Source organism: Lepidochelys olivacea, assembly GCF_965140295.1.
Source record: "Lepidochelys olivacea isolate rLepOli2 genome assembly, chromosome: 26".
In the NCBI taxonomy this organism is placed as follows: domain Eukaryota; kingdom Metazoa; phylum Chordata; order Testudines; family Cheloniidae; genus Lepidochelys; species Lepidochelys olivacea.
Window position 1 is genome coordinate 7385814 of NC_140436.1, and position 26200 is coordinate 7412013.

Here is a 26200-nt window from a genome sequence, read left to right on the forward strand (position 1 = left end):
AAAAGTTGCATGAACATTTTCTGTTCCATTTCCATGCCAACATTAAAAAGACTCTTGAAATCGCATTTGCTTCCAACTTATTGGCAATTATTCTCCCTTTCCACCTGTAACACGGATGCTGCCCAGGATTTTAGGGCTGGATCTAGTGGTGCGAGATGACAATGGAAACATCCTGGACCCGGATGAAACCAGCACGATCACTCTCTTTAAGTCCCATGAGATGGCATCCAAAAGGATCGATGAAAGGATCCAAGAGGAGAAGGTATGTCCCTGCTTGTTTGTGGCCTTACCCCCATGGAGTCACCTGTGCTCTCTGCCTTTGTGTATGTCAGCTGAATTTTTGGTTAAGGGATGTTATGCTGTCGTAGTGGTGTTCTATCTGGCATCAAAGCTAGACTGAATTCCACTGTGTTTCCATTAAAAACAAAGGGGGAAATCCATTTTAGCAATCCATTTAATGGGGACTGGGCATCCGGAGCTCCTTGGAAGCTTAGAAATTCTCAGATAAACGCAGCTTGCTCCTAGCTTGTCCTAGCCAAAGTGCCTTAGTCGCTTCAGAAAGTGGGACTTAGGCTCCTAAGTCACTTGAGCACTTTTGGATATTTAATTTAACCATAAGCATTCTTCTTTTTCCTCCTCTAGTTAAAGACATACAAGCTGTGATTTATTGGTTGTTCTTGTAAACGTATATGTATGTTACATGTATATGAACCACTCTGGGACACAGACGCTTCTGTGATGCAGCATGGGTTGCTCCATCAGTCCTCCTATCCCACTGAATGAATCAACCATCAGTCCTGTCTAGAGATTAGTTGAATCCTTAAGGAGACCCAGCACTCAGCTTTATCCTACCTGAAGCCTCTATCCTTTCTAAGGAGACACCTTCTTGTTCATTTTATCTTTCTCTGCAGTCTCTGCAACAGAACGTAGACCTCCGAGGGCAGCCAGTATTCAACTCAACACACACCTACGGCCTGTATGTGAACTTCAAGAACTTTGTCTGCAACATTGGAGAAGATGCAGAGTTGCTCATGAGCCTCTATGATCCCGACCAGTCGAAACTGATCAGGTAGGTTGCTGCCGAATGGGAAAGTTCCCTGTTGTTCTGTGGTGATTGTGGTGCCCCATCCGATGGCGCTGCAAAGAGGGCCATAAGGGAGGAGTTGGGTAGGGTTGTTTTCTTCTTTAGTCTCTTGTTCTTTCTTTTGGTTACTCCATCAACAGTGATTTGAGTAGGAATTATTTTACCTCAAATGAGACCTAAAACCAAGATCCTGAGCCCATGTGATCCTTAAAAATCCCACGACACTTGTTAAAGGGGTAAGCATATTCACCCCAATACATTAGTCAAATTCCAATTTGTCTCTTTACATTCTACTTAACCTTATATCCCCTTGCAGTGTTCCCTTTTCGACTGAATATGTTTTCTTCACTGTCGGCCTTAAACAGTGTATATAGGTTTGGTGTGTTCTGTTCAACAGCTGCCTCTCTCCACCCCAGAGGGGCTGCATTTCACCAATGGGTGAAGTGACTTCCATGTATCATATGTATATCACTTGGGGATTAAAGGCGTTGGTTAAAATGTTGTAAAGTGCCTAAGTGACTTAGATGTTTTTGAAAATTTTACCTAGTATACATGAATTGCAGAGGTTTATTTTATTTTATTTATAGTGAAAATTACCTGGTTCGTTGGGGCAGTAATGGGATGCCGAAGGAAATTGAGAAACTTAATAATCTCCAAGCGATCTTTACAGTAAGTCCTGTTGTGTTTGCAGCCTGGAAATTCTCCAATGCTTAGTCATCCACTGTAATATTTATTATTATTATTATTTACTGCTGCTCTTGGAGAAGCCCCTAGAGTCCCCAATCAAAACCAGTGCTGTATAAATACCAAACCTATTATCCTCCCTTTCCCTTTTTTAATGAGTCTTGTATAAACACAACAATTCTCTTGTATTCTGTGGGAGGAAGCTTTTGTATCTGGCAAATGCGGATTTACTTTGGCAAGATGACCTGGGTCAACCAGTATGTTACCAACCAAACAGGAAAGTTATGTACAGTGTAAGTGCCACAACAAAGACATGCCCTTGCTTTATATTCCTTACCACATCAACCTAGTTTGCCAGGATTTTCAAAGCGATTAGTAATGTTTAGGTGCCCAACTGAAACATCTTAATTAAAGGGGTCTGATTTTGAAAGAGTGCCGAATACAGTGCCCTTTGAAAATCAGGACCCTTTTAAAATGTCTTAAGTTGGGCATTGAAAATCATATGTCACTTAGACAGCTCTTTGCAGCTCATACAGACAAAGGCTTTTGTAATCCTTAGCAGAGTAGCGAAGTGGCGAGCTTGATCAGCAAAGAAGTACAGAAGAGACCGCATCTGATATGTTGCACCTCATTTTAAAACACAACGGTTTTAGTGGCACTGGAGTTAATTTTTAAAATGAGAAGTTGCACCTTCCAAAAATGCATGAATACCAATTATGTTCATTGGACCTTTGCTCATGGAAATCATGTATGCATGCAAACAATTGAGCTGCATCCACAATTCTTTTGCCAGCAGAAAGTTTTCCATGCTTTTTGCTTGGATAATTAAGGTTGCACAGACAAGCTGGGGTGTCCGCATTTGAAAATGTGCCCCATCATGATTTTTTAATATCTGTAAGGGTATATATTTTTTCCAAAGGCTGCATTTTAAAGGTATTTTGGTGCCTGAAGATGCAGATAGGCACTTTCGGAAATCCTATTGAATGTCTAGCTGCATTTTTAGGCACCAAAATAGATTTAGAAATTGGGTCCTAGGTGCCTTGTTGGTTGTTTTCAATTGAATTCTCCTATTTAGGAGGAGTTGAGCTTGAGTGCATTGTTGGTTCTGTTCTTTGGCAGGGTTTCTGTGTCAATATTTTGCTCTTAGTTCTGAGTTTGTACAGGCATTAGTGAGCTAGCTAGCTGGATTGTACAAAATCACTTGTAACCAGCTGTTCATGAAAGAATAACACTTCAGTGTAATCATATGTGGCATGTTCAGACTAGAAACAAGAGTGGCACAAGCTAACTGTCCTGTCATCAGTAGATAATGCTTTAATAATAAAATTATTTACCATCGTTTCCAGAACTGGTGCTGGGAAGTCTTATTGAAGGACAGCGTGTTGTTAAGAAGTTGCTATGTGTTAAAATTTGTCAGGCACATGCCATATATTTGCCTTAGCAGCCCTTTTATAAGTGAGATTGTGCTTGCTTTCTTTTCAGAAATTTATTTCCTAGCTTAAATGTTTTTGTCCTTGTCAGATGGCCGGGAAGTGATGAACATTGGCAAATGTCTTTTTGTTTTTTCTACGTTCACAAAGCAACTGGGTTTAATTTTCTCTATTTTAAATGGTCTCTGCTGTTTCTCCAGGACCTGAGCAGCTCTGACCTGATTCGGCCCAAAATCAGCTTGGTGTGTCAAATTGTGAGAGTGGGGCACATGGAGCTAAAAGATGGGAAGAAACACACTGGTGGGCTCCGGAGACCGTTTGGGGTGGCAGGTATGAGATGCCGAGCTGCAGAATGCATTAACTGAGAGAGACCATGGTCCAGTGGATCGGACACTGGCTTGGGAATCGGGAGATTTGGGGCTATGTCACTGAACTTGGGAAAGTCAATTAACTCTGCCTGTTTCCCCATTTGTAAAATGGGTAGAATAATACTGACCACTTGCTTTTGTAAAATCTTTTGAGATTTACAGAGGAAAAAGTTCTCTGTGATAGCTACATATTATTACTATTTGCTACTTATTATGCCCTCCATACTTAAACTTCTAGTCCCATGAAGCAGGGATGTCCCAATCAATTTTCAAATCCTTATCACGGTGTCATTTCAAGGCTTGGATTTTCAAAGGAGCCTTCATGAGCTAGGTGCCCAGTTCCCATTGAGTTAGGCACCTAATACCCTTGGCCTGCTTTGAAAATCTCAATCTGAAAACACACAGGAAAAATTAAAATTAAACTTTGAAATTAACAGAATGTGAAATCTAAAGGTAAATTCTTTGCTTTGATCAAATCTTTGTAAATCCCATCTGTTCTTATAGGGAAGAATATTCATGTTTTTATGCTATAGGCTGGATCGATGAAAAAAACTGCATGTGGAATTTGCTTTACCTGCTACGAGGATGAGAACACTGAAGGCTGGAATTATGTCAATCAATCAGATTAACAATGCACATAGGACAATTGACTGGCTGAAGAGAGAGTTGAGCAAACTATTATTCATCTTCTAGGAGGGGAATCAGTATTTTCTGCTTCCACTCAGTTTTTGGAAAGTAGATTGATTTCCTTGAAGGGATCAATAAACAATTTACAAAGCAAAATTCCACTTAGATCTTGTTTAGACTCAGCAAATTTTGTCAATTTTCCCATCATTGCAAATGATGATTCTGCTCCACCAGTCAGAACAACATTATGGAAAAACTAGTATGGATGGGTTGCTGCTTATGGTTCCAATGCTGTGTCAGCCAGACCTGCTTGGTGCTTAAAAAAACCAGTGGCCGTTTAGGTCTCCCAAATTTGTTACCACTAGTGTAGCTGAATCAGAATTAACATCTGTTGGGCAAGCCATTTTTTTTTTTAAAAGTCACTTAGTAAAGGTATAAAATGATTTTTGTTAAACTTGTCTCATTGCAGTAATGGACATTACTGATATCATACATGGGAAGGTGGATGATGAGGAAAAGCAACACTTTATTCCTTTTCAGCAGTAAGTATTGGACATCAGAGTGAGTCACGGAGCTGTATGAATCAGGACAGACAGTCTTTAGAGAATTGGGGTGTATCAGAAAGGCCTGTACAGACACACTGGTTAATTGTAGAGTCTGATCCTTTTGGAAGAAAAAAGTCTCCAGTCATGTAAAGCCCAAAGTTTGCAGCAAGGTGATTGACTCAAGCGTCATCAGTAAAAACCACCTCAGCTTGATTTATGCTCTGTGACAGGGAAAACACAGCCACTGGAAGGGAGATGGCTGACGGGGTGGTATCTTAGCACTAGATTTGAAGTAGACAGACTCCCTGGAATCAAACGTTCAAATCATAGAAGGATGAATTGAGGGCAGGTCTACACTACGGGCTTAAGTCAACCCATGTAGTTGGAGTTGATGTAGCTTAGGTTGACTTATTGCGGTTCTGTACCACACTGGGTTGATGGGAGAAACTCTCCTGTTGACTTAGCTTACGCTTCTCGTTCCGGTGGAGTACCGGAGTCAAGGGGAGAGTGATCTGCGGTTGATTTAGCGAGTTTTCACTAGACCTGCTAAATCGATCCCCAGTGGATCAATCACCGCAGCGTTGATCCCAGATGAGTGTAGACATACCCTCAGAGTCCAATGCACAGTAGAGGGTGGGTTCCTATAGACAAGACCTCGAAAATGGAAGCATCATCTACTGTGTATGGGTATTGGGGGTGGGATTTTCAAAAGCAACTAAATGGTAGGGAGTACAAATCCAACTGAATTTCCCTTGTCTTCACCACTGTGCATCATCTGTCTGAGGATGGAGTAGGAGGAATCGGATAAAGAGAATAGAAGTCAGGGGTGAAATGATTCCTGGCTGCATGGTTACAATTTCTGGTTTGGAGAGGAGATTCAAGCCCCAGACCTGTGCCTTTCTGCCTCTCTAGTTAGACTGGCTCTTTGATGGCGCTGTTAACTTGTTCAGCGTGTTACAGTATTGAAAATGAAGCTTGTTTGGGTAAGCTGAACTGTGTTATTACAATCCTAAATATAGCAGTTTGTTTGGTTCAGCCAGCATGTCATTACGAGGGACTCTCGGTGGTGAATTTTTTTATTCCTTTCATGGCCTGTTTATATGACTAGAAAAAGTGCCCCAAAGGGTGTTTTTCCTTTCCATAATAACGTGGATTTACAACTTTTTTTTGCCTGTCTTTGCTGCAGGGACATTGTAATTAGAGATTAGCTCATGATGCAGAGTCTGAATCCAAATCTAGGCTCTTCCAAAGTTTTGGGGGTTCATATTTGGATGGAGTGGGGAGGGAGGGCTGGCTTTGGCTTGTTAAAGACAATAGGGGCCAAATCCAAAGGTCAGAAATATTTGGATCCAGGACTTGCTTGGCCTTCAGTCTGCTTGCACCCCATCTTCTGTTGTTCCGCTTATCAGAATCGCCATGGAAACCTACATTAGGCAGCGACAGCTAATCATGTCCCCTCTAATGACTTCCCATGTGATCGGTGAGAATGAGCCTCTCACTTCGGTCTTCAACAAAGTCATCGCTGCAAAGGAAGTGAATCATAAAGGGCAAGGTACGCACATTTGGACAAGGAGCCAGCTTCACAAACTGGGGCACGGGAAAGGCTCCCTCTCTTACAAAGGAATTGAATTATTTGCGAAGGTTCAGAAATCAAGGCCACTAGAGTCTGTTGCTTCCACTGGGCCAGACTGTGAAATGATGCTATCTCATCACCAAAGCTAAAAGCATGAGCTGCGGAAGCTCCCTAGCTGGGTTATAACAGACTCATATCCTCTGTGGATTGGGCAAGGAGGGAGACTGTAACAGACTCACCAGTGGCTTATACTTAATAAGTATTTATTCCATCCTTACTCAAAACAGAAGACTTGTCCATTTCCCCCACTAAACTTGTTTGCCGCCAGTGTTGTAGTTACCTTGGTAAACTACACTCCACAGCTTACATCTCCTTTTATCCCATCACACCCAACCCCTCTGTTTCTCCTCAATGATTTGGATGTGTCTGAAACCTTATGGTTTGGATTCTGCCGCCCTTGCTCAAATTAAATAGTACCTTACTCCAGTGAAAGTTCCACTGTAATTCTGGGTCTACTTGCAGAATTAGGTAATAGTCAGCCATGAGTAAGTGTTGGAGAATCAGGCCCAGTGGAAACTTGGGGTTGCGTATTTTAGCTGTGTGTTTGGGATACGACATTATATATATCAAACAAGAAAATAGTCATTAGTTTTCTCTCCTTAAGCCCAGGGTTCATGGTCATACTGTAAGGAGAGTGATCACTTAAGATGAGCTATTATCAGCAGGAGAGCGGGGGGAGAGAAAACCTTTAGTAGTGATAATCAAGGTGGGCCATTTCCAGCAGTTAACAGGAACGTCTGATGAAGTGAGCTGTGTAGCTCACGAAAGCTCATGCTCAAATAAATTGGTTAGTCTCTAAGGTGCCACAAGTACTCCTTTTCTTTTTGGTCATACTATAGATATTGCACTTGTACCAGTAAACATTTATTAAGTACCATATTTTTTTCTTAGGCCTCTGGGTCTCCCTGAAGCTGTTACCTGGAGACTTAGCCCAGGTTCAGAAGGATTTTTCTCATCTTGTCGACAGATCGACTGCAGTGGCTCGCAAAATGGGATTCCCTGAGATTATTCTGCCTGGTAGGTATCTTATCTTCATGAGCACAAACTCTGACTTGCTACCGTGCTTGTGAAGGACGTAGGAAGACACAGAAATCCTGAACTTACCTGTTGTGCAGAGCTTTGTTCCATAGTTGGTTGAAAAGTGTGTGTTGTTTTCCACTAAAATTTTCAAAGAAGATTAACATTTTCCTATTTTGTCAAAAACTTTCGATTTCGGAATTTCATCCAAGAAGTGAAAACTTTGAAAATTTTCAGTTTTGTTTCTGTTATATTTTATTTAAGGAAACCTGAAAAATGTCAATGAATGGAATTTTTTGTAAGAACGTTGCCATTTAATCAAAAAGCCATCTTTCATCGTGACATTTTCCCCTCCCCTCCCCCGTTCTATTGAATTCACATAGGGAGGAATTCACCCTGGCAGATAGGAAAGAGAAATACAAAAGGTACAAACTTGGTCATGGCATAATGGAATATGAAGCTTCCTTGCCTTTTATTCATGAGTCCATTTGTGGTCATAAAGAGAGGGGTTGTGTGGAAGTCATGCACGTAAGAATTATTAGCAAGAAGATTGGCACATGGTAGAGTCTGACCCCAAAACTGAGGTGAAGATGAGACCAGTGGTTCAATCTAGAGCTTCCTTGTTGTCATTCAAGGATGTGAAATAACATGGTCAAAGTCCCATGCGGGGTTGTGAAATGTTAACCCCGTAACTTTCCCCAGCTGGCTGTCTGTGGAAAGCGGCTCACCGGGAGTCTCTTAACATTTCAGGTGATGTTCGAAACGACATCTACATCACTCTGAAAGAAGGGGAGTTTGACAAAGGGAAGAAGAAGACTCCCAAGAATGTAGAGGTCACCATGTCTGTGCATGATGAAGATGGCAACCTCTTGGAGGTAGGGTGGACCTGCTTGGGTGGTGGGTGACAAAGATGTTGCTTTATGCACGTAGTGGGCTGCTGCAGGATCTCCAGCTGAGATGGCCCTTAATGGACATCCTTTGTGCAAGGACTGTGTGACTGTTCAGTTAAGGTAATTCTAGGGGACCTCTGTGATTACATTGCTGGGAAAAGCAATAGAAAATGTAATGGACACGCCTGCATTGGTTGAAGGATGGATTAGATGACATAGTGGGTCTTTTCCACTTCAAACATCAATAGGAGGCATAGGATATAGGTACGGTGAGTGCAGTGGCTAGAGCATGGTTCTGGGAATCAGGACTCGTGGGTTCTGTTCTTACCTCTGCTACTTTTATTTTTCTTCCCCCAAACTTGAGCGTTAAGGTTCAGTTAGTCACGTAGGCAACTCAACTGCTGGCGCACAGCTGAAGGTTGCATCCCTTGGCAGCTGGTGACTAGATTGTAGTCTTGGCAGTAATTTACCAAAATAAACAGGGGTCTCACAGAGGCCTCTGGATGCTGAGCTTTAAGTCTCTGTATAACCCTAGATTATTCCAATCTTTTATACAATGAATTTTAGGACTCTGTCCTACTGAATTTACACATTAATATTGATGTAAGGAAATCTTTGAAGGTTAGAAGTAAAATGTACAAAAAGTACCAAAATGACTTAAACGGCTAAGTCCCATTTTCAAAAGTGATTTAGGCTCCTAAGTGCCTAAGTCACTTGAAATGGGACTTCAGCTCCTAAGTCACTTAGAGGCTTTTGAAAATTTTACCCTCGGTATTTTTTCCTGACTTTATTTGATCTTCACCTTCTGCTTGTCTTTTTCCCCAAAGAAAGCTATCCATCCAGGTGCTGGTTATGAAGGGATCTCTGAATACAAGTCTGTTGTTTATTATCAAGTCAAGCAGCCTTGCTGGTATGAAACTGTAAAGGTGAGTGTGTGTATTTTACAGTCCTGCTCCCTTCACATGGAGCCTAAAGAATAAGACAAATCAACAAACCTTGAATCAGCAGAGGACATGTAGACTAGCATGTTGTCCTACGTGGTCTAGAGAGACAGTATTGTCTGTTTTTTCAGCAAACAGGACTCTGGTCCACTTTCAGCTGCAGAAAAGGAATCATCACTGGATCTGTGGTGTGCTTTGAAAAACCATCCGCACCCTTGCTGTAGACAGAGCAGAGTATCTTTGAGATAACTAAAGGGTTTAACTGCTAATCTGAATTGGACAGGGTTGGGGGCGTGTCTCTGAAATGGAAAGAACAGACCTGCTTTTCTGCACTTGGAATCCTGGTAAAATAAAACCTCAAAAGGCCCTTCCATTACTTCCTAAACGTTTTTCGTGATGGAAGAGAGAGAGCGTCCTGGATTCCAGACATGATTGAGGCTCTGATTGATTGCATAACCCTGGCCAAGCCAACTGGCCACCTGTACTTCTATAAGATGATGCATCTGAGAAGAGCTTTCCCAGTAACATAAAGTACAAATGCACATATATTTGTGCATGTGTGTTTATCTGCACACACGCGCACACACACACAAAGTAATTTAAATACCTAGATACCCAATGGATTCAGGGCTGAACGGCTTTAGCAAATGTTTTCATGAAGATAATGCAAAGAGGATGAGGGGGTAACGCTTTCAAAAGGGCCTACGGGAGTTAAATGCTCAAACTTCATTCAGTCTCAATGGCATTTGCTTGTTGAATTCCCTGCGATCCTTTGAAGATCTTAAACAGAAGTAGAGATGAGTTTTCAAATGTAGGGCCCGGGACAAGAACTCCTGGATTCTCTTTCTGACTTTTCCACTGATGTGTTACATTGGGTAAGGTACTTCATCTCTCTAGCTATACTTTCCCCATCTGCAAAATGGTTATAAGGCTTTAGCGTGAGGGATTGGGGCATGTTATGAGACTTGCTTTACTAGTGTTTGTAAAATATTTTGTGTTCCTCCTAATAAGAGGCATATGAGAAGCCCTAATTGTTGTTCTATTTAACCCCTCACGTAACGTTCAGGTGTCTATTGCAATTGAAGAGGTCAGTCGTTGCCATCTGAGGTTTACGTTCCGTCACCGATCATCACAGGAATGTAAGTACTTGGAGCAGAGATCAGGGAGGTTTTTCCCCCCATGTATATTGTGCACTTCATAGCCTAGGTATGTTTCTGAGCGTCCCGCAAAGATGGAACCAGCATTTGGCCTTCCTCCTAACTTGTTGTCTGCTGGGAAGGGGATGGTTCAGAGTTTGGGATTGGCATGGACCAGCAAGGGAATCTTTTCTGATGAGCCCCCTCAACATAATGGGGGAGCAAAACTGGGCTGCTATTCTAAGAAAACAGGCTTTTCCCACTGGATTTCCGGCACTTTTGCTTCTGATTCTGGTTGGAAATCCTGCAGCAGCAGCCTTTCTTGGTGTGTTTCGGCATTTCCCACTTACTGATTGGAAGCAGGAAATGGGAATGACACATGCAAATGGGGAGAAACAGTTATTTGAACCTTAAAATGGCTTTGTCTATAAAAATGGGAAACAGGACTGCCTGTCCTTGGTGCCGAGGAGCTGAACTACTCCTTTTATTTTTAAGTCCTTTACAAAAGTCAGTGCTGGAATGCGCTGTGACTCAGGTCTTGATGGCCTCGTTGCAGGAGGAATCATAGAATCATAGAATATCAGGGTTGGAAGGGACCTCAGGAGGTCACCTAGTCCAACCCCCTGCTCAAAAGCAGGACCGATCCCCAATTAAATCATCCCAGCCAGGGCTTTGTCAAGCCTGACCTTAAAAACTTCTAAGGAAGGAGATCCTACCACCTTCCTAGGTAACGCATTCCAGTGTTTCACCACCCTCCTAGTGAAAAAGTTTTTCCTAATATCCAACCTAAACCTTCCCCACTGCAACTTGAGACCATTACTCCTTGTCCTGTCCTCTTCTACCACTGAGAATAGTCTAGAACCATCCTCTCTGGAACCACCTCTCAGGTAGTTGAAAGCAGCTATCAAATCCCCCCTCATTCTTCTCTTCTGCAGACTAAACAATCCCAGTTCCCTCAGCCTCTCCTCATAAGTCATGTGTTCCAGACCCCTAATCATTTTTGTTGCCCTTCGCTGGACTCTCTCCAATTTATCCACATCCTTCTTGTAGTGTGGGGCCCAAAACTGGACACAGTACTCCAGATGAGGCCTCACCAATGTCGAATAGAGGGGAACGATCACGTCCCTCGATCTGCTCGCTATGCCCCTACTTATACATCCCAAAATGCCATTGGCCTTCTTGGCAACAAGGGCACACTGCTGACTCATATCCAGCTTCTCGTCCACTGTCACCCCTAGGTCCTTTTCCGCAGAACTGCTGCCTAGCCATTCGGTCCCTAGTCTGTAGCTGTGCATTGGATTCTTCCGTCCTAAGTGCAGGACCCTGCACTTATCCTTATTGAACCTCATCAGATTTCTTTTGGCCCAATCCTCCAGTTTGTCTAGGGCCCTCTGTATCCTATCCCTGCCCTCCAGCGTATCTACCACTCCTCCCAGTTTAGCATCATCCGCAAATTTGCTGAGAGTGTAATCCACACCATCCTCCAGATCATTTATGAAGATATTGAACAAAACCGGCCCCAGCACCGACCCCTGGGGCACTCCACTTGACACCGGCTGCCAACTAGACATGGAGCCATTGATCACTACCCGTTGAGCCCGACAATCTAGCCAACTTTCTACCCACCTTATAGTGCATTCACCCAGCCCATACTTCTTTAACTTGCTGACAAGAATACTGTGGGAGACGGTGTCAAAAGCTTTGCTAAAGTCAAGAAACAATACATCCACTGCTTTCCCTTCATCCACAGAACCAGTAATCTCATCATAGAAGGCGATTAGATTAGTCAGGCATGACCTTCCCTTGGTGAATCTATGCTGACTGTTCCTGATCACTTTCCTCTCATGTAAGTGCTTCAGGATTGATTCTTTGAGGACCTGCTCCATGATTTTTCCAGGGACTGAGGTGAGGCTGACTGGCCTGTAGTTCCCAGGATCTTCCTTCTTCCCTTTTTTAAAGATGGGCACTACATTAGCCTTTTTCCAGTCATCCGGGACTTCCCCCGTTTGCCACGAGTTTTCAAAGATAATGGCCAATGGCTCTGCAATCACAGCCGCCAATTCCTTTAGCGCTCTCGGATGCAACTCGTCCGGCCCCATGGACTTGTGCACGTCCAGCTTTTCTAAGTAGTCCCTAACCACCTCTTTCTCCACAGAGGGCTGGCCATCTATTCCCCATGTTGTGATGCCCAGCTCAGCAGTCTGAGAGCTGACCTTGTTAGTGAAGACAGAGGCAAAAAAAGCATTGAGTACATTAGCTTTTTCCACATCCTCTGTCACTAGGTTGCCTCCCTCATTCATTAAGGGGCCCACACTTTCCTTGGCTTTCTTCTTGTTGCCAACATACCTGAAGAAACCCTTCTTGTTACTCTGAACATCTCTCGCTAGCTGCAGCTCCAGGTGCGATTTGGCCCTCCTGATTTCATTCCTACATGCCCGAGCAATATTTTTATACTCTTCCCTGGTCATATGTCCAACCGTCCACTTCTTGTAAGCTTCTTTTTTATGTTTAAGATCCGCTAGGATTTCACCGTTAAGCCAAGCTGGTCGCCTGCCATATTTACTATTCTTTCGACACATCGGGATGGTTTGTCCCTGTAACCTCAGCAGGGATTCCTTTAGATCAAGTCCATGAGAGGCTAATAAGAAAGTTACATAGCCAGAGATCTCATGAAGCTATTTCAGAGCTGTGGGTGGCCCCATGAGATCAGATCATAGCCTGAGAAACTGATCCAAAAAGGGCAGTAAGACACTGTAACAGGGCCTCCTTGGTCCTGCTTCTGTCTTGGTCGACAAATCACGCAGAGACCCTTGTGCTGGTTTAACATCCTGTGCAGTTTATTTATAATTGAGTCCCACCACCTTCATAGTGTAACTAGAGCGTTTACCTCGCACTGCCTGCTTTCCCCCTTTTCACTTCCTTCCGGTGCCTATTTGTGGGCTCTGGCTAACGGCTTTGTTAGCCTTTCTGCCCTGCCCCGCCCCACCCACAAATTAGGCATAGGTCTGCCTCATCAGCTCCAATCTGCTATGCCTGATTGGAGCCGTTGTGAACAGAGTGCTGACGTAGGGTTTCCTATTTAGCAATCTGTCACAGACACAAATCCATAGAGTTAAATGCAAGATGTGGTGCCAGATTTGCAAAAATAGAGGCAGTAGGTACGAGTTCAGAAAAGCATGCGTTTGCATTCACAATTCCTCTGATTACATGAACAAGTGATTATAAGCTCCTTGGGGCAGAGACCATCTCTTTGTTCTGTATTTGTACAGTGCCGAGCAAAAGGGGGCCATGGGCTATGACCAGAACTCCTAGCTATTGGAATGCAAATAACAAATACATTAACATTTAAGGCTGTGATTCGCAAAACTGCCTAAGTGATTTGAATGCTCAATTAACATTAAAATGAGGCATCTTTGGAAAATGTCTGCCTAAACCTCTATGCAGAATTGCATGCCCCTGTGTAGGCATGCAAATTGCAGTGCATTTCTTCTTGCATCTACCCATTGAAAATTTGGACATAATGAGGCATTAACAAGGAAGTGTTCCCATCTTATTGTAAAAATGGTCTATTGTGCCTTGAGATGTGCTGCAGTGAAATAGTGCCTTTTAAACAGAAGTTATTACTCTTGCTTTGTTCCTTAGTAGCAGCAAGTAAAAAAGGAACCTTCCCATGGGTTGGGAGCTGGGAGAAAATCCAGGAGACAGACTAGAGGTCCCTTTTAGTGAAGGTTATGTTCTTTCTCTTTGCAGCCAGGGATAAATCGGAGAGAGCTTTCGGGGTGGCCTTTGTGAAACTGATGAATGCGGATGGAACAACTCTGCAGGATGGCAAACACAATTTAGTCATTTACAAGGTAGTTTGGGGGGAAAAAACCCTTGTTTGTGCAATCCTTGTACTAGCTGAAAGTCTTTCCCAGCCATGTATGTTGTCTCCTGGTAACACAAGCCCTACTTTACTCACCAATGCAAAGATCCCTTTAAACCTGTTAACCGCCAGAGTCTGAGAACCAGTGACACGCTGATTTATGGTCAGGATAAGTCACCATTAAATAAGGTTGCACTGGGTGGATCTCTGATCACTTTGACACAGGTCTGATACATTCTTGTAGTAGCTTGTGAATCCATTTTACTTGTTTGCTGTATTTGGCTCCGTAACCCAGACAGCCTGTAGAGAAATGGCATGGAGTCACATCTTTTCCTTTTCTGCATTTAGGGCAGAAGGCGAAAATCATGTGTAGTCAAAATTACCCTTGAAAATCCCTTAAATCGCAAACCGGAGTGCTGCAGGGTGGCCAGGAGCATTGTCTATGATCAGCAGCACTTTAAAGTCAAGTCCTTTCTCTTCGCGGTACTGCTTGGCCTCCGGAATGAAACACGTGTGGAACCAATCCAGAAAGAATGCTGCCATCACCCAACCCTCTTTATTTGGTTGCCAGAACACAGGCAGGAGATTTTTGTTTTTGCCTTTTAGGGCACGGAGATTTGCAGCCCTATAGAGCAAGCCCGGCTTTATTAAATGCCCAGCTGCATTGCCACAGAACAACACAACCACACAGTCTTTAGCTGCTTTGAAGCCAGGGGTTTGTCTTTCTGATTTTGAAGGGTACGTGCGGTTGGGCATTTTTTTCCAGAAGAGCCCAGTCTCGTCAGCATTAAAAACTTGTTCCGGAAGATAGCCCTTTTTTCTTCGATGATTTTTTTTTTTAATTGTTTGGGATACGCTTTTGCTGCCTCTTCATTGGCAGATGCAGCTTCACCAGTCGTCTGCACGTTTCTGAGGTTGAAGCGGTTCCTAAAACTGTTAAGCCAGCCTTGGCTGGCTTTGAATTCCTTCTCATCAGAAGGCTGTCCCTCTTCGGCGGGAGGTTTCAACAGCCCATAGAGGCTGCCTACGCTACCCGCTGGATTGGCGGGCAGCCGTCAACTCACCGTAGTGAAGACACCATGATGAGTCAATCTAAGTACATCGACTTCAGCTCCGTTATTCACGTAGCTGAAGTTGCGTAACTTAGATCAATTCTACCCCCCCCCCCACGGAGCGCAAATAGTTGAATTCGTGTAAATTAAATGCGCATATGATGCGACTCACCTGTATAGGTAAACTACAATACAGAGAGAGGAAAGCTGGTCTGGTGGTTAGGGAATTAACCTAGAACTTTGGAGATGCAGGTACAAGCTCCTTTTTTGCGGGGAAATGGCTTAGTATCTCTGTGCTTCAGTTCCCAATCTGTAAAATGAGGGTGACGGCACTTTCCTACCCCACAGGGGTGTTGAGAAGATAAATGCATTAGAAGAGTGCAAGGTGCTCAGATAGTCTGAGGATGGAGGCCAGATAAGTGCCTTGGATAGAATGTGATTTTTCCATGCTCAACTTAAAAAGAATTCCAGTCCATAACAGATGTGAAAACTGCTGAAAAAACATGCAGTCTGCTGCTGTGTTGGAGAGTATTCGTAGCTAATGAGTGCCTGCCTCCTATGTGGACAGGGGCAAGATGGAGTATTATCAGTATCTGAAAATGACCCCCCCCCTCCCCCAACTATGTTCTATCAACAGGGCGATAACAAGAAAATGGAAGACGCTAAATTCTACTTAACTCTTCCTGGCACAAAAGTGGAGGAGGAGAAGGACGGCCCCCCAGGCAAAAACCTGCACCACTTGGCCAACTTCACGCCCACTAAAGACAGCACGAAGGACAGCTTCCAGATTGCCACTCTCATCTGCTCCACCAAACTGACCCAGAACGGTAGGTCTGGTGCTAGCAGCGGGGTGGGCGCTATGCTGTGCTGGGAGAACTGTCTGCCAGGTGAACTAGGCCCTCCCCCTTACACGAAGACTCTCTTAGACACTATTAGGCGACAGGCTACTTTAACCTGCACCTTCTTACACCTTCCTGTTAGGGGAGAGAGCGACTCACTTCTGGTCCTCCAGTGTGAATCATAGAAATGTGGGGCTGGAAGGGCCCTCGAGAAGTGGTCAAGTCCAGCACTGTATGCTGAGGCAGGACCAAGTCAACCTCGACCATCCCAAACAGGTGTTTGTTCAACCTGTACTTAAATACCTGCAATGATGGGGATTCCGCCACACCCTTTGGAAGCCTATTCCAGAGCTTAACTACCCATGAAGTTAGAAAGTTTTTCCTAATATCTATCCTAAATTTCCCCTGCTGCAGATTAAACCCATTACTACTTGTCCTACTTTCAGTGTACATGGTGAACAATTGATTAGTCCTCTTTATCACAGCCCTTAATATATTTTTAGGCCGTTACCAGGTTCCCTGCTCAGGTGTCGTCTCTCAAAACTAAACATGCCCAGTTTTTTTAACCATTCCTCGTAGGTCAGAGTTTCTAACCTTCGCTCATTTTTGTTGCTCTGCTCTGGAATCTCTCCATTTATTCCACATCTTTCCTAAAGTGTGGTGTCCAGAAGTGGACACAGTACTCCAGGCTTCAACCCAGGGACAATTACCTCTTATGTCATATAATCATAGACTATCAGGGTTGGAAGGCATCTCAGGAGGTCATCTAGTCCAGCCCCCTGCTCACAGCAGGACCAATCCCCAATTTTTGCCCCAGGTCCCTAAATGGCTCCCTCAAGGATTGAGTTCTCAACCCTGGGTTTAGCAGGCCAATGCTCAAACCACTGAGCTATCCCTCCCCCAAGGGATATAACACTCCAATTAATTCACTCCAGAACATGGGCTTTTTTTCATGGCTGCAACACATGGTTGACTCGTCTTCAATTTGTGATCCACTATAACTACCAGATCCTTTTCAGCAGCATGACCACCTAGCCAGTTATTCTCCGTTTTGCCGTTGTGCATTTGATTTGTCCTTCCTAAGTGAAGTATTTTGTACTTGTCTCTGTTGAATTGCATCCTGTTGAATTCAGCTCAGTTCTCTAATTTGTCAAGGTCATTTTTAATTCTCATCCTGTCCTCTAATGTGCTTGCAACCCCTTCCAGCTTAGTGTTATCTGCACGTTTTAGAGGTATTCAACTGGAGACAAGGCCAAAATCAGTGGTGATGGGTAAAATGTATATGTGGGGATGGGTCACATATTAGTAAGTGACAGTGAGACTGTCAGTCTAAATCTAGAAGGGGAATCATAGTATAACATACTATGTGGTTTTGGGGTGGAGAGACTGTAAATTATGCCAACTCAGATCCTTTGGACTAAATTTGGCCTTCTGTGTCTTGATTGCATATTATGTGCCTGCTCTTCCTTTAAAAGGTAGTGACCAAGTTTATTTGCAGGCGGTGGTTGAGATCTTCAAAGCAGTCTAGGGGATTTACACACACATCTACTGGTAGCTTTCATGGAGGCTGTGTCTAAATCCCCTAGTCTGTTTTGAAAATCTCAGCTACAGTCTGTCACTGAATTTGATGTCATTGGATGGTCCAGAGCTGTGATCAATGAAGCCAAAACCTTAACTCGCTTCCTAAAAGAGGCTTAAAATGGGGCTTTAAGAAGCGTTCTGAAAACTCTGAAGGAAACGTAAGAACATTTGTCAGTCAATCATTCAGTCTGATGGATTTCCCAGCTTATGGGTGTCTGCTCTTAAGTAAATGAGAAGTCTGCAAAATTGCATGTTTCATGTGCTAAGATTTAAAATCATAGAATACAGGGTTGGAAGGGACCTCAGGAGGTCATCTAGTCAACCCCCCTGTTCAAAGCAGGACCAATCTCCAACTGAATTATAGGTGTGTCTCTAAGAGCAAGGGCAACTCTGGCAAAGACATAAAACAGCCATTACAAAGTATTATGACTTTTTCTTATAAGCTGATGAGAAAAATAAGCACTGTTTCCATTTCTTTATTGGTCTGCAGCCATTAGGGTAAATCGGCTGTGGTGTTCTTTGCAATCTGTCACTAATTGTCATTGTTCTGTCCTTGGTAGTTGACCTGCTGGGTTTGTTGAACTGGCGTTCTAACTCTCAGCACATAGCGCACAACCTAAAGAAGCTAATGGACGTGGAAGGAGGAGAAATTGTAAAGGTACAAGATCACAGCTTCTGTTGGTGTACATAGAGAGTTAGGTCCCAATCTTGCAAACACGCAGACATGTGCTTAACTTTTTAACCTTGACTACTACTTTTACTTCTTCTTATTTATTAATGACTAAGACCCCACTGTACTACACACTATAGAAACACAGAACAAAAGGACAGTCCCTGCCCCAATCTAAGTATAAGACAGAGACAACAGGTGGATACAGATAGGCAGGGGAGCACCAGGAAACAATGAGACAGGCCTGGTCAGCATGATAGGCAGTGATCTCAGTATTCCAGTGGGTGTGCTAACTTGCTTAAAACACGCAGGCTCATTTACAGATGTGCAGTTACTGAAAAGTCCAGAGATAGCATGGACAGTAACAAGTTTTAGGGGGCGTTATGTTCATAACACTACTTTATTTGCAGGATTGGGGCTGTAGGGAGAATTCAATGCAAGTTCTTGCAAAATATGATACGCAGGAAAACCCTGATTATTATTTATTTATTTTCGGTAGCATCTAGGGGCCCCAATCGTGGATTGGGACTCCACTAAGCTAGGTACTGTACAGACACACAAGAAAAAGACCGTTTGTGCCACAAAGAACTTATTGCCTGAGTCTGAGTGGCTTGAGAACTTTAGCTGAAAATTGGAATTTCCGGGAAAATGAAATTCTGATTTTTGAGAGACTTTTTTTTTTTTTTTTAAACTTTGGATAATCTATATGTCGGCTTACTGGGGCTGTGAAATGGGGGTTCGCTTTGAAGGTCAGTTGAAAATTGTCTTACTTGCTGAGCTACTTAAGTTAAGGCGGCGTGTTTGTAAAATCAGGACTCCTGGTGATTGCCAAAGGAATGTTGTGCTTGGAAGGCTTGTCCTTGATCCTTTGGCACAGAGCACAAGGTTGACATGCTCCGCTGCAAGCAGAGGCTATGTGTGGGCAAAGTTGGAGTAAGCCCCCTTGCACAGCCAGCCACTCCTGTACTCCCTAACTGTGCCAGATAGAAAGGGGACAGGGCATGGCAGATATGGGCTTACGTGTGATCTTCATGCTGGAGAGTTGCTCACTTCTTATTGGCCTTGCTCCTGCTCCTAGAAAGGAGCAGCTTGGCAGACATGTATCAGCGTGCACATTTGGGCTCCTCTGCATTCCCTGTCCTGCTAATCCCTTTTTACCTATTTGTACACATACAGCTTTCACACCTCTGCTGGGCAGGATCAAGCCCTTTCTGTTTTCCTTAAGCTCGTGGGGGGAAAGGGACCAGAAGAGAGGATTCCTGAGCAGCATCGAAACAGAAATAACCTCTGTTTCTGCTTCCCCATTATCTTCTCTCTCTAGTTTTTACAAGACACACTTGATGCACTTTTCAACATAATGATGGAGATGTCAGACAATGAAACATATGACTTCCTTGTGTTCGATGCACTGGTGAGTGGTTATCATCTGCATATCCCAAAGCACCTTTATTTCAGCCTGTCTTCTCATTCTGGTTCCTATTGCTTCCACTGGACAGTTGATTGTTGTCTCGCTCTATGAGAAATATGAAATTATATTTAAATGCTGTTTATACTAGTCAGGAGTCATTGGGTGCTAATGTAAGGCAAGGATATGAGATGTACCATGGCCATTTCCATGAATATAATGAGAATAGGGATTGACATGTACATAATGCCTAGCTACTTACATATAACACTTTTCATCTGTGGATCTCAAAGCAATTTACACAGAAAGAAAGTATTAGTATCCTCCAATAGACTGGACATATGGAGAGGAAGTGAATTACACAAGGTCTCATGGCAGGTCAGTGGCAGAGTTGGAAAGAGACCCAACATCTCCTGAGTCCCAGTCCAGTTCCTATCCATTGGGCAATAGTGCCTCTCAACAAGAGAGCATTTTGTACGAAGATCCCAGTAAAATGTTTAGCAGACTTTACTAAGAGATTGCAGTCTATGTAGAGAGACTGCTTTACCTGTGGAACAAGGAAGCAATTGTTTAATAAAGCTCAGCAACAGAATGCGACAGGTTAGAAAAGAAACTGAAGATCACTGTATCCAGCTGAAACTGCAGGGGGAATTTAGGGAGGCAGGGTGCAATTACTCAAGCCACAGTTTTAGCAAAGAAGCAGGATTAGGAGCACTATCGATGTAAAGTGCAAGGGGATATTTAATGACTCCAGATGTTCAGAACCTTACTTTTGAGCCTCATCTGAAAACCAGTGCTTCTAGCAGCATTGTGCCTCTCTAACCCCCTGATACGGAAATATTACCATACGGAGTCTGTCACTTACCAAAGTGTCACTTACCAAATCACCAGGGCTACTTCATACAGCAGCTGGCTTTACCGTTACAGTTCCCCATCTGTCCATTGAGTAGGCCTGACATTGTCTAACTTCTGTGATGGGACATGATCGCCCTCCAAGGCCATATGGCCATTATCAGCAGATACGCAACACCATCTATAACATTAAAGCTGAGCAGATCAAGCACAAGCAACCAGCAAAACAAAATGGGACACGATTAGAATAAATTGCAGGACAGTTAGTTGAAGGTCATGCGGTTCAGTACTTCTGTTTCCTTTTGTGTTTTTGGCAGGTATTTATTATTTCTCTGATCGGAGACATCAAGTTCCAGCATTTTAACCCTGTACTTGAAACTTATATTTACAAGCACTTCAGCACCACCCTGGCTTATGTGTAAGTATCAGTAACCACAAACCTAGCTATCACAGTGATCTCTAGCTACTGCATAGATTAGATGGGGTGTAGGAGATTAAGGTGTGTGGGTGAAAGACAGAGGGTATGTACACTCATGTGTTCCCACCCTGAGATCATCTTGAGAATAGAAGAAAATTATAATTATTTACTGCAGAAATAATTTATGATTGAACTAATTCATTTTAATCGAAGGAAAACATTGGCACTACCTTTGTAAACAGCCAATCAAGCGACTGGTCCCAGTGTCCTGTTGAACTGTAACCCTGTCTCCTGGAATTATAAAAGCTAGCGCCTCTTTTGCCTCACCAGCTGCCAAGGGACTTGACATTGCCTGGAACTCTCGAAGCCCTTTGAACTGTTGCTTTCTCCTTCTCTGCACTTGCTGTACAATCGCTGTCAGCAGAGGGTTATTCTCCCCCTCCCCTCCCCGCCCCAGCTTGCGGAGGATTCTTCATCCTCACTGTTCTTCGCTAAAAATAAACCCCTTTTTTTTGGTCTGATTTATGGATGGGCTGCGTCTCAGCTGCTTTGTTACCTTGCCTTGTTTTCCAGCTTGGCTCTACAGTGTGACATCCCCATGATGCCAAGCGGACTAGAGAATTATTCAGTGCTCGCCATACGCTCTGTGCGCCAAAGGGTTTGACAAACAACGAGCTAGATCCTGGCAGTGCAGCGCGTGGGGTAGGCGAAGGCAGGGGCTGCTGCGCACTCAGCAATCCCTCAGATATATCCTGGGTTGCTCAGAGCTTGGTTAATGAGGAGAAAAAGGTGTTTGCTTGAACATTATCCTCCCCAGTGCTATGAGATCTTGAACTTCTACCTAGACAGCGACCAGAGACTAAATAGTGAAGATGCACTTATACACCTTCTGTCCAAAGCCCTTTATAAACTAAGTCTCAGGAACCCCGCTCTTCTATTAAAGGGGCCATTACCCCTTTGTACATGTAGGTAAACTGATGTCCACAGCAGCTAAGAATCTGGTGTTCAGGTTCTGAGATTCTCAGAATTAATGGGCTTCCCAAATTCTTAATTAAAGCTGCCCAGACTCAACCCTTTGAAAAAACAGGCCACAAAGTTAGAGTTTTCAAAAGGACTTAGCACCCACATTTGGGGCCAGATTCTGGGAGCTGCTGGGTGCTGAGCACTTTTGAAAATCTGCTCCCATGGGGGTTGCCCAAGGTCCCAGAGTGACTCCGTGGCAGAGCTGTGACTAGAATCCAGAGGCTCTTACTCCCGGTCCCTAGCTCTCTAACCACTAGACCACAGTCCCTTTGTGGGATACGGGAGTCTGGTTTAGCTTCTCCTGTAACTACACCTGCGTTTATTCTCCTCTTCTTTTCCTTTCCTAAGGAAACTCACCAGAGTACTGAACTATTACATACGAAATGCAGATGACTCCAGCAAGACAGAATTGCTGTTCGCTGCCCTGAAAGCCTTGAAGTATCTGTTCCGATTCATCGTCCAGTCACGGGTGCTGTACCTGAGGTGAGGCAGACCCTCGAGACTGTGCAAAATATCGGCAGAGGGTACAAACTGGCATCGCTCTAGCCAAGGGAGCCTGCTTTCGATTTCCTCCAGCGGAGGATGCCCCGAGTTATTAAGAAAACACATCTATAGCTGCCTTTCATCCAGGACTGTAGAGAGATCTGTGTGGGTGGGTGGAGATATTGATCAGAACAAGGGAAAACAACTTAGAACACGTTCCTTGGGGTGAAATTCTTTCTAATCATTCACATCTTACATAAGCTGCATACTGCAATGCAGATAAGGAGTCTAAACTCGGTGGTTGTTTTTTAAATGCCTTCCTTGTTTAAGAAGCTTCCTCATTTTAAGGGACTTTTGGGGGTATTTCTGCTAGGTTCTGTGAAGATCCAGATTGTTTAGAGTTCCCCTTCAGGTTTTTTTAAATCAATCTTTAGTGGTGAGAGGAAAAATCCCCTTCTATATTAATCCGTTCAATGGAAATGTTTGCACATTATGGAGGATGCCTGATTCTGCTCCCATTGAGCTCTTTGCAGTAGACATTAAAATGCATTGTCAGCTACTTGAGATCACTTTGTACGTCGCCTCACAGAATGGGGTCCTCGTGCAGGACTAGAGCTCGTAGCCACTAAGATAACACTAATAATAATTAATGGTATTTGTTACAGTTCAGGACAACTGCACCTGTATTCTCCCTCCATGGTCCACCAAGGGCTAAGAGTTTCTGGCTGCCAGCTGTCACCTCTTTTGGGCAAAGACCCCTGTGTGTGTGTCTCTCCCGACTGGATTTTTTTTCAGGCTGCACAGTTCCCTGCCTACACTGTGATATTCCTAGCAAGCCAGACTGCCTAAACAGGCCAGCATCTGCGCTTTGCTTACTATGAACAGAGTAATGGCCCACAGTTACATCTTACCACACAGCTCTTTCTACGCAAGCGCATTTATTCTTAAGCTAGAAACAATAATGAGAAAACTTATTAAAAACAATTAAAGAACCTGCACAATACAAAATGGCTCAACTTTGGTCTCTGCAAACTCCAACCTCGGACTCTTGTAGGTGTCAATCCTTCAAAAACCCACAACTGCGTTTTCCCTGTCATTATAAGTTCATAACTGTCTCAGATCTGGAACCCAGGCTGGGCAGTTCAGCAGTCTCTGGGAACAGGTAATCATCAGACAATCACCTCTCCTCAGGATGTAGTTTCAGAAGGCAGAGTTTTTGCAGAACCAGAGGTGAGGAATGTGCAGTAAGCTCTCCCTTGGTATACCTCACAAAATCCACTTAGCACTTATTGTCCCAAAAGTCCACTTTTGTCTGGCACCTTTTCAATATAGTCCTCCCAGCCTCACACCACATCTCCCCCCGTAGAGAGATTATATATAATCCTAGCCTACAATAATACATAAACTTTGCATTTAATACAATGGACTCCAAAGATACTTAAACTTAATAAATAAGGATATGCAGGAAATTCCCCATCACTGTCCTAGTATATGCCAGATTGCGATGTGTGTCTCATCACCCGAAACCATTCTTCACACGATTCTCAGCAACCATTCAGGACTGTTTTCTCCTCTTAGTCGTTCAAAGCCAACGTAGAATGAGCTGGATTCTCTTCTGGCTCGGACATAATCAACAGAATTTGTAAACTATGCTTAAACATCAAATTTGGTCATCGTTGAAGCCAGAAAGGACCCTGCTTGACTCTCAGATTCCAGGCCGAGTTTGTGGTTCGGAAAATGCCCCCCCCCCAAATCTTTTTGCTATTAAATTTAACAGATTTAATCTGGAAATCACTGATACAGTAAATCGAGAACCCCACACAGCCACTTTTACTGTCACTTTTCATAGCAAAAGAGCACTTTAAGAGGTTGCTCTGGAGGATAAAATGTATTTAAGCCGTTGTGGCAGTATTCCTCGCTCTGGCCTAGATTGGTGTGTATAGCCAATGTGACTGATGTTCCTGCTCTTTTTCAGGTTTTATGGGAAAGACGAAGATGGGGATGAGTTTAACAATGCAATCCGCAAGTTGTTTTTCTCCTTCAATGTCCTCATGGACCGACCGCTAGAGGAGGCTGTCAAGATTAAGGTTGGTCTAAAGCCTGTTTTGAATGGTGGTACACATCTATTCTGAGGACAGGTAGTCAGTATTAAAGCCCCCAAAATGTAGCAAGTATTAATCTGAGCTCTTTAAGCTTTGCACAACTGTGACAAATGCTAAAATCTTGGCATTGAAATGCAGCCACTTCTGGGGTCGAGGCTGACACCAAGTCAGCCTGTAACAATGTCGTAGGGAGGACAACAGTTTGGCCAGTGACACCTGGGATTATGAATGATTCAGACAGCAAATGATATGGAAATAAACGTAACAAATGTAGATAAGGAAAGTAATGAAAGACCAACAAGCTTTTGTCTGTGTCTTAACTTGTTCTGCTTTCTTGTTTGTCTTGTGTGAACTTTACTTGGAGCCCTCTGAGTGAGTGAGGAACAGAGAAGCCATGCAATAAGGCTTACTTGCTGCTTTCTTCTTTAAAATGCTTCTGGCCAAAATGCATTAGTCACTTTCCACCAGAAGGATTGATTCTAGATAAGAGAGGCTTCGCATTTGAATGTTTGATCGATTTAAAAACCACCCTCTCCAATGCCTGTGTGGTGAGGGGCCGTTCTTCCTGCAGCATGGAATTTTTTGTTCCCACCACCAAAAGCAGATGGGGAGAATGCCTCTACAGCAAACCCTGGGGAGACCTTCAGTACCTGTCACACACCGGCACTCAGATGCTGCTGTGATGACCCGTAGGTGCCTAGATAGCTTGTTATTGGCATTGTTCATGGACCTACCAAACTGTGCCTCTAAGGAGCAATGCAAAGGGAGCACTTGGGTGTATTCTGCCTCAGAGACCATGTTTCCTGGGACTCCCTGCCAGAGGGGAGTCATTTGCTGCTCCTCTTTTAAGGGGTACGGCATACCTTAAACACCCCCTCCCACACACACATGTTTGGCTAGCACATGCTCCTCCTTACACCAGTCTCAACAAGTTGTTCTTAAGAGTGGGGACAAATGAGCTGCAGTTGAGCACAGGGTCTGTGATTCTTATGGGGGCTGTGTACGATGGAAGGTAGGGTGGAGTCCAAGCTCCCCTTGACTTTCTGACCATATAAGGGCTGGCTACAGTTCAGTCCAAAGAGCTTTAAACAAGAGCGAAAGTCAGACACCATTGTCTTTTTCTATTCAACTTTTTTTCAGCTTGTGGCTAGGCCAATGCTGTGAGGAGGAGGGCTTTATTTTTAACAAACAAACAAAACAAAAAAAAGTGTAAAACATATTTCTCATCTCTCTGCTTGCCTGTCCAATGCATTTTGATTTTTTCAAGAAGCCCAGTCCCTCGGACAGCAGTGTGTTCACAACCAGAAAGTCAAAAATTAGGCACTGGCTAAAAGTCTTTCATGTAGCATCCTTTCAGCTCTGATCTGCAGAGGTGCAGATGCAGAGGCTTGAATTAGATCACGAACCGGCACAGGGTTAGCGTTAGGGGTTAGGGTTAGGGTTGTCTGCATCTTTGCTTTTGCCCAGACCAGATACTACCACTGGTGATGTGAGCCTCTTCCAATGATGTCGAGCAGCAAGTCCTCAGGCTTGTTCTCTTTTACAACGAATGGAT

The 26200-nt window shown here is 43.7% G+C and overlaps 1 protein-coding gene across 1 annotated transcript in view; it reads left to right on the forward strand.

The window, feature by feature from the left end:
* DOCK5 (dedicator of cytokinesis 5) overlaps positions 1-26200 on the forward strand; it is a 132253-nt gene that overhangs the window by 55122 nt on the left and 50931 nt on the right. The window contains exons 7-23 of the mRNA XM_084615232.1: positions 127-262; positions 912-1069; positions 1672-1753; positions 3399-3528; positions 4663-4735; positions 6148-6290; positions 7263-7388; positions 8139-8263; positions 9106-9204; positions 10286-10358; positions 14106-14209; positions 15910-16099; positions 18253-18350; positions 19684-19773; positions 20937-21037; positions 22409-22543; positions 24519-24630. Coding sequence (XP_084471358.1) covers positions 127-262; positions 912-1069; positions 1672-1753; positions 3399-3528; positions 4663-4735; positions 6148-6290; positions 7263-7388; positions 8139-8263; positions 9106-9204; positions 10286-10358; positions 14106-14209; positions 15910-16099; positions 18253-18350; positions 19684-19773; positions 20937-21037; positions 22409-22543; positions 24519-24630 — 1975 coding nt within the window. The remainder of the gene's footprint in view (positions 1-126; positions 263-911; positions 1070-1671; positions 1754-3398; positions 3529-4662; positions 4736-6147; positions 6291-7262; positions 7389-8138; positions 8264-9105; positions 9205-10285; positions 10359-14105; positions 14210-15909; positions 16100-18252; positions 18351-19683; positions 19774-20936; positions 21038-22408; positions 22544-24518; positions 24631-26200) is intronic.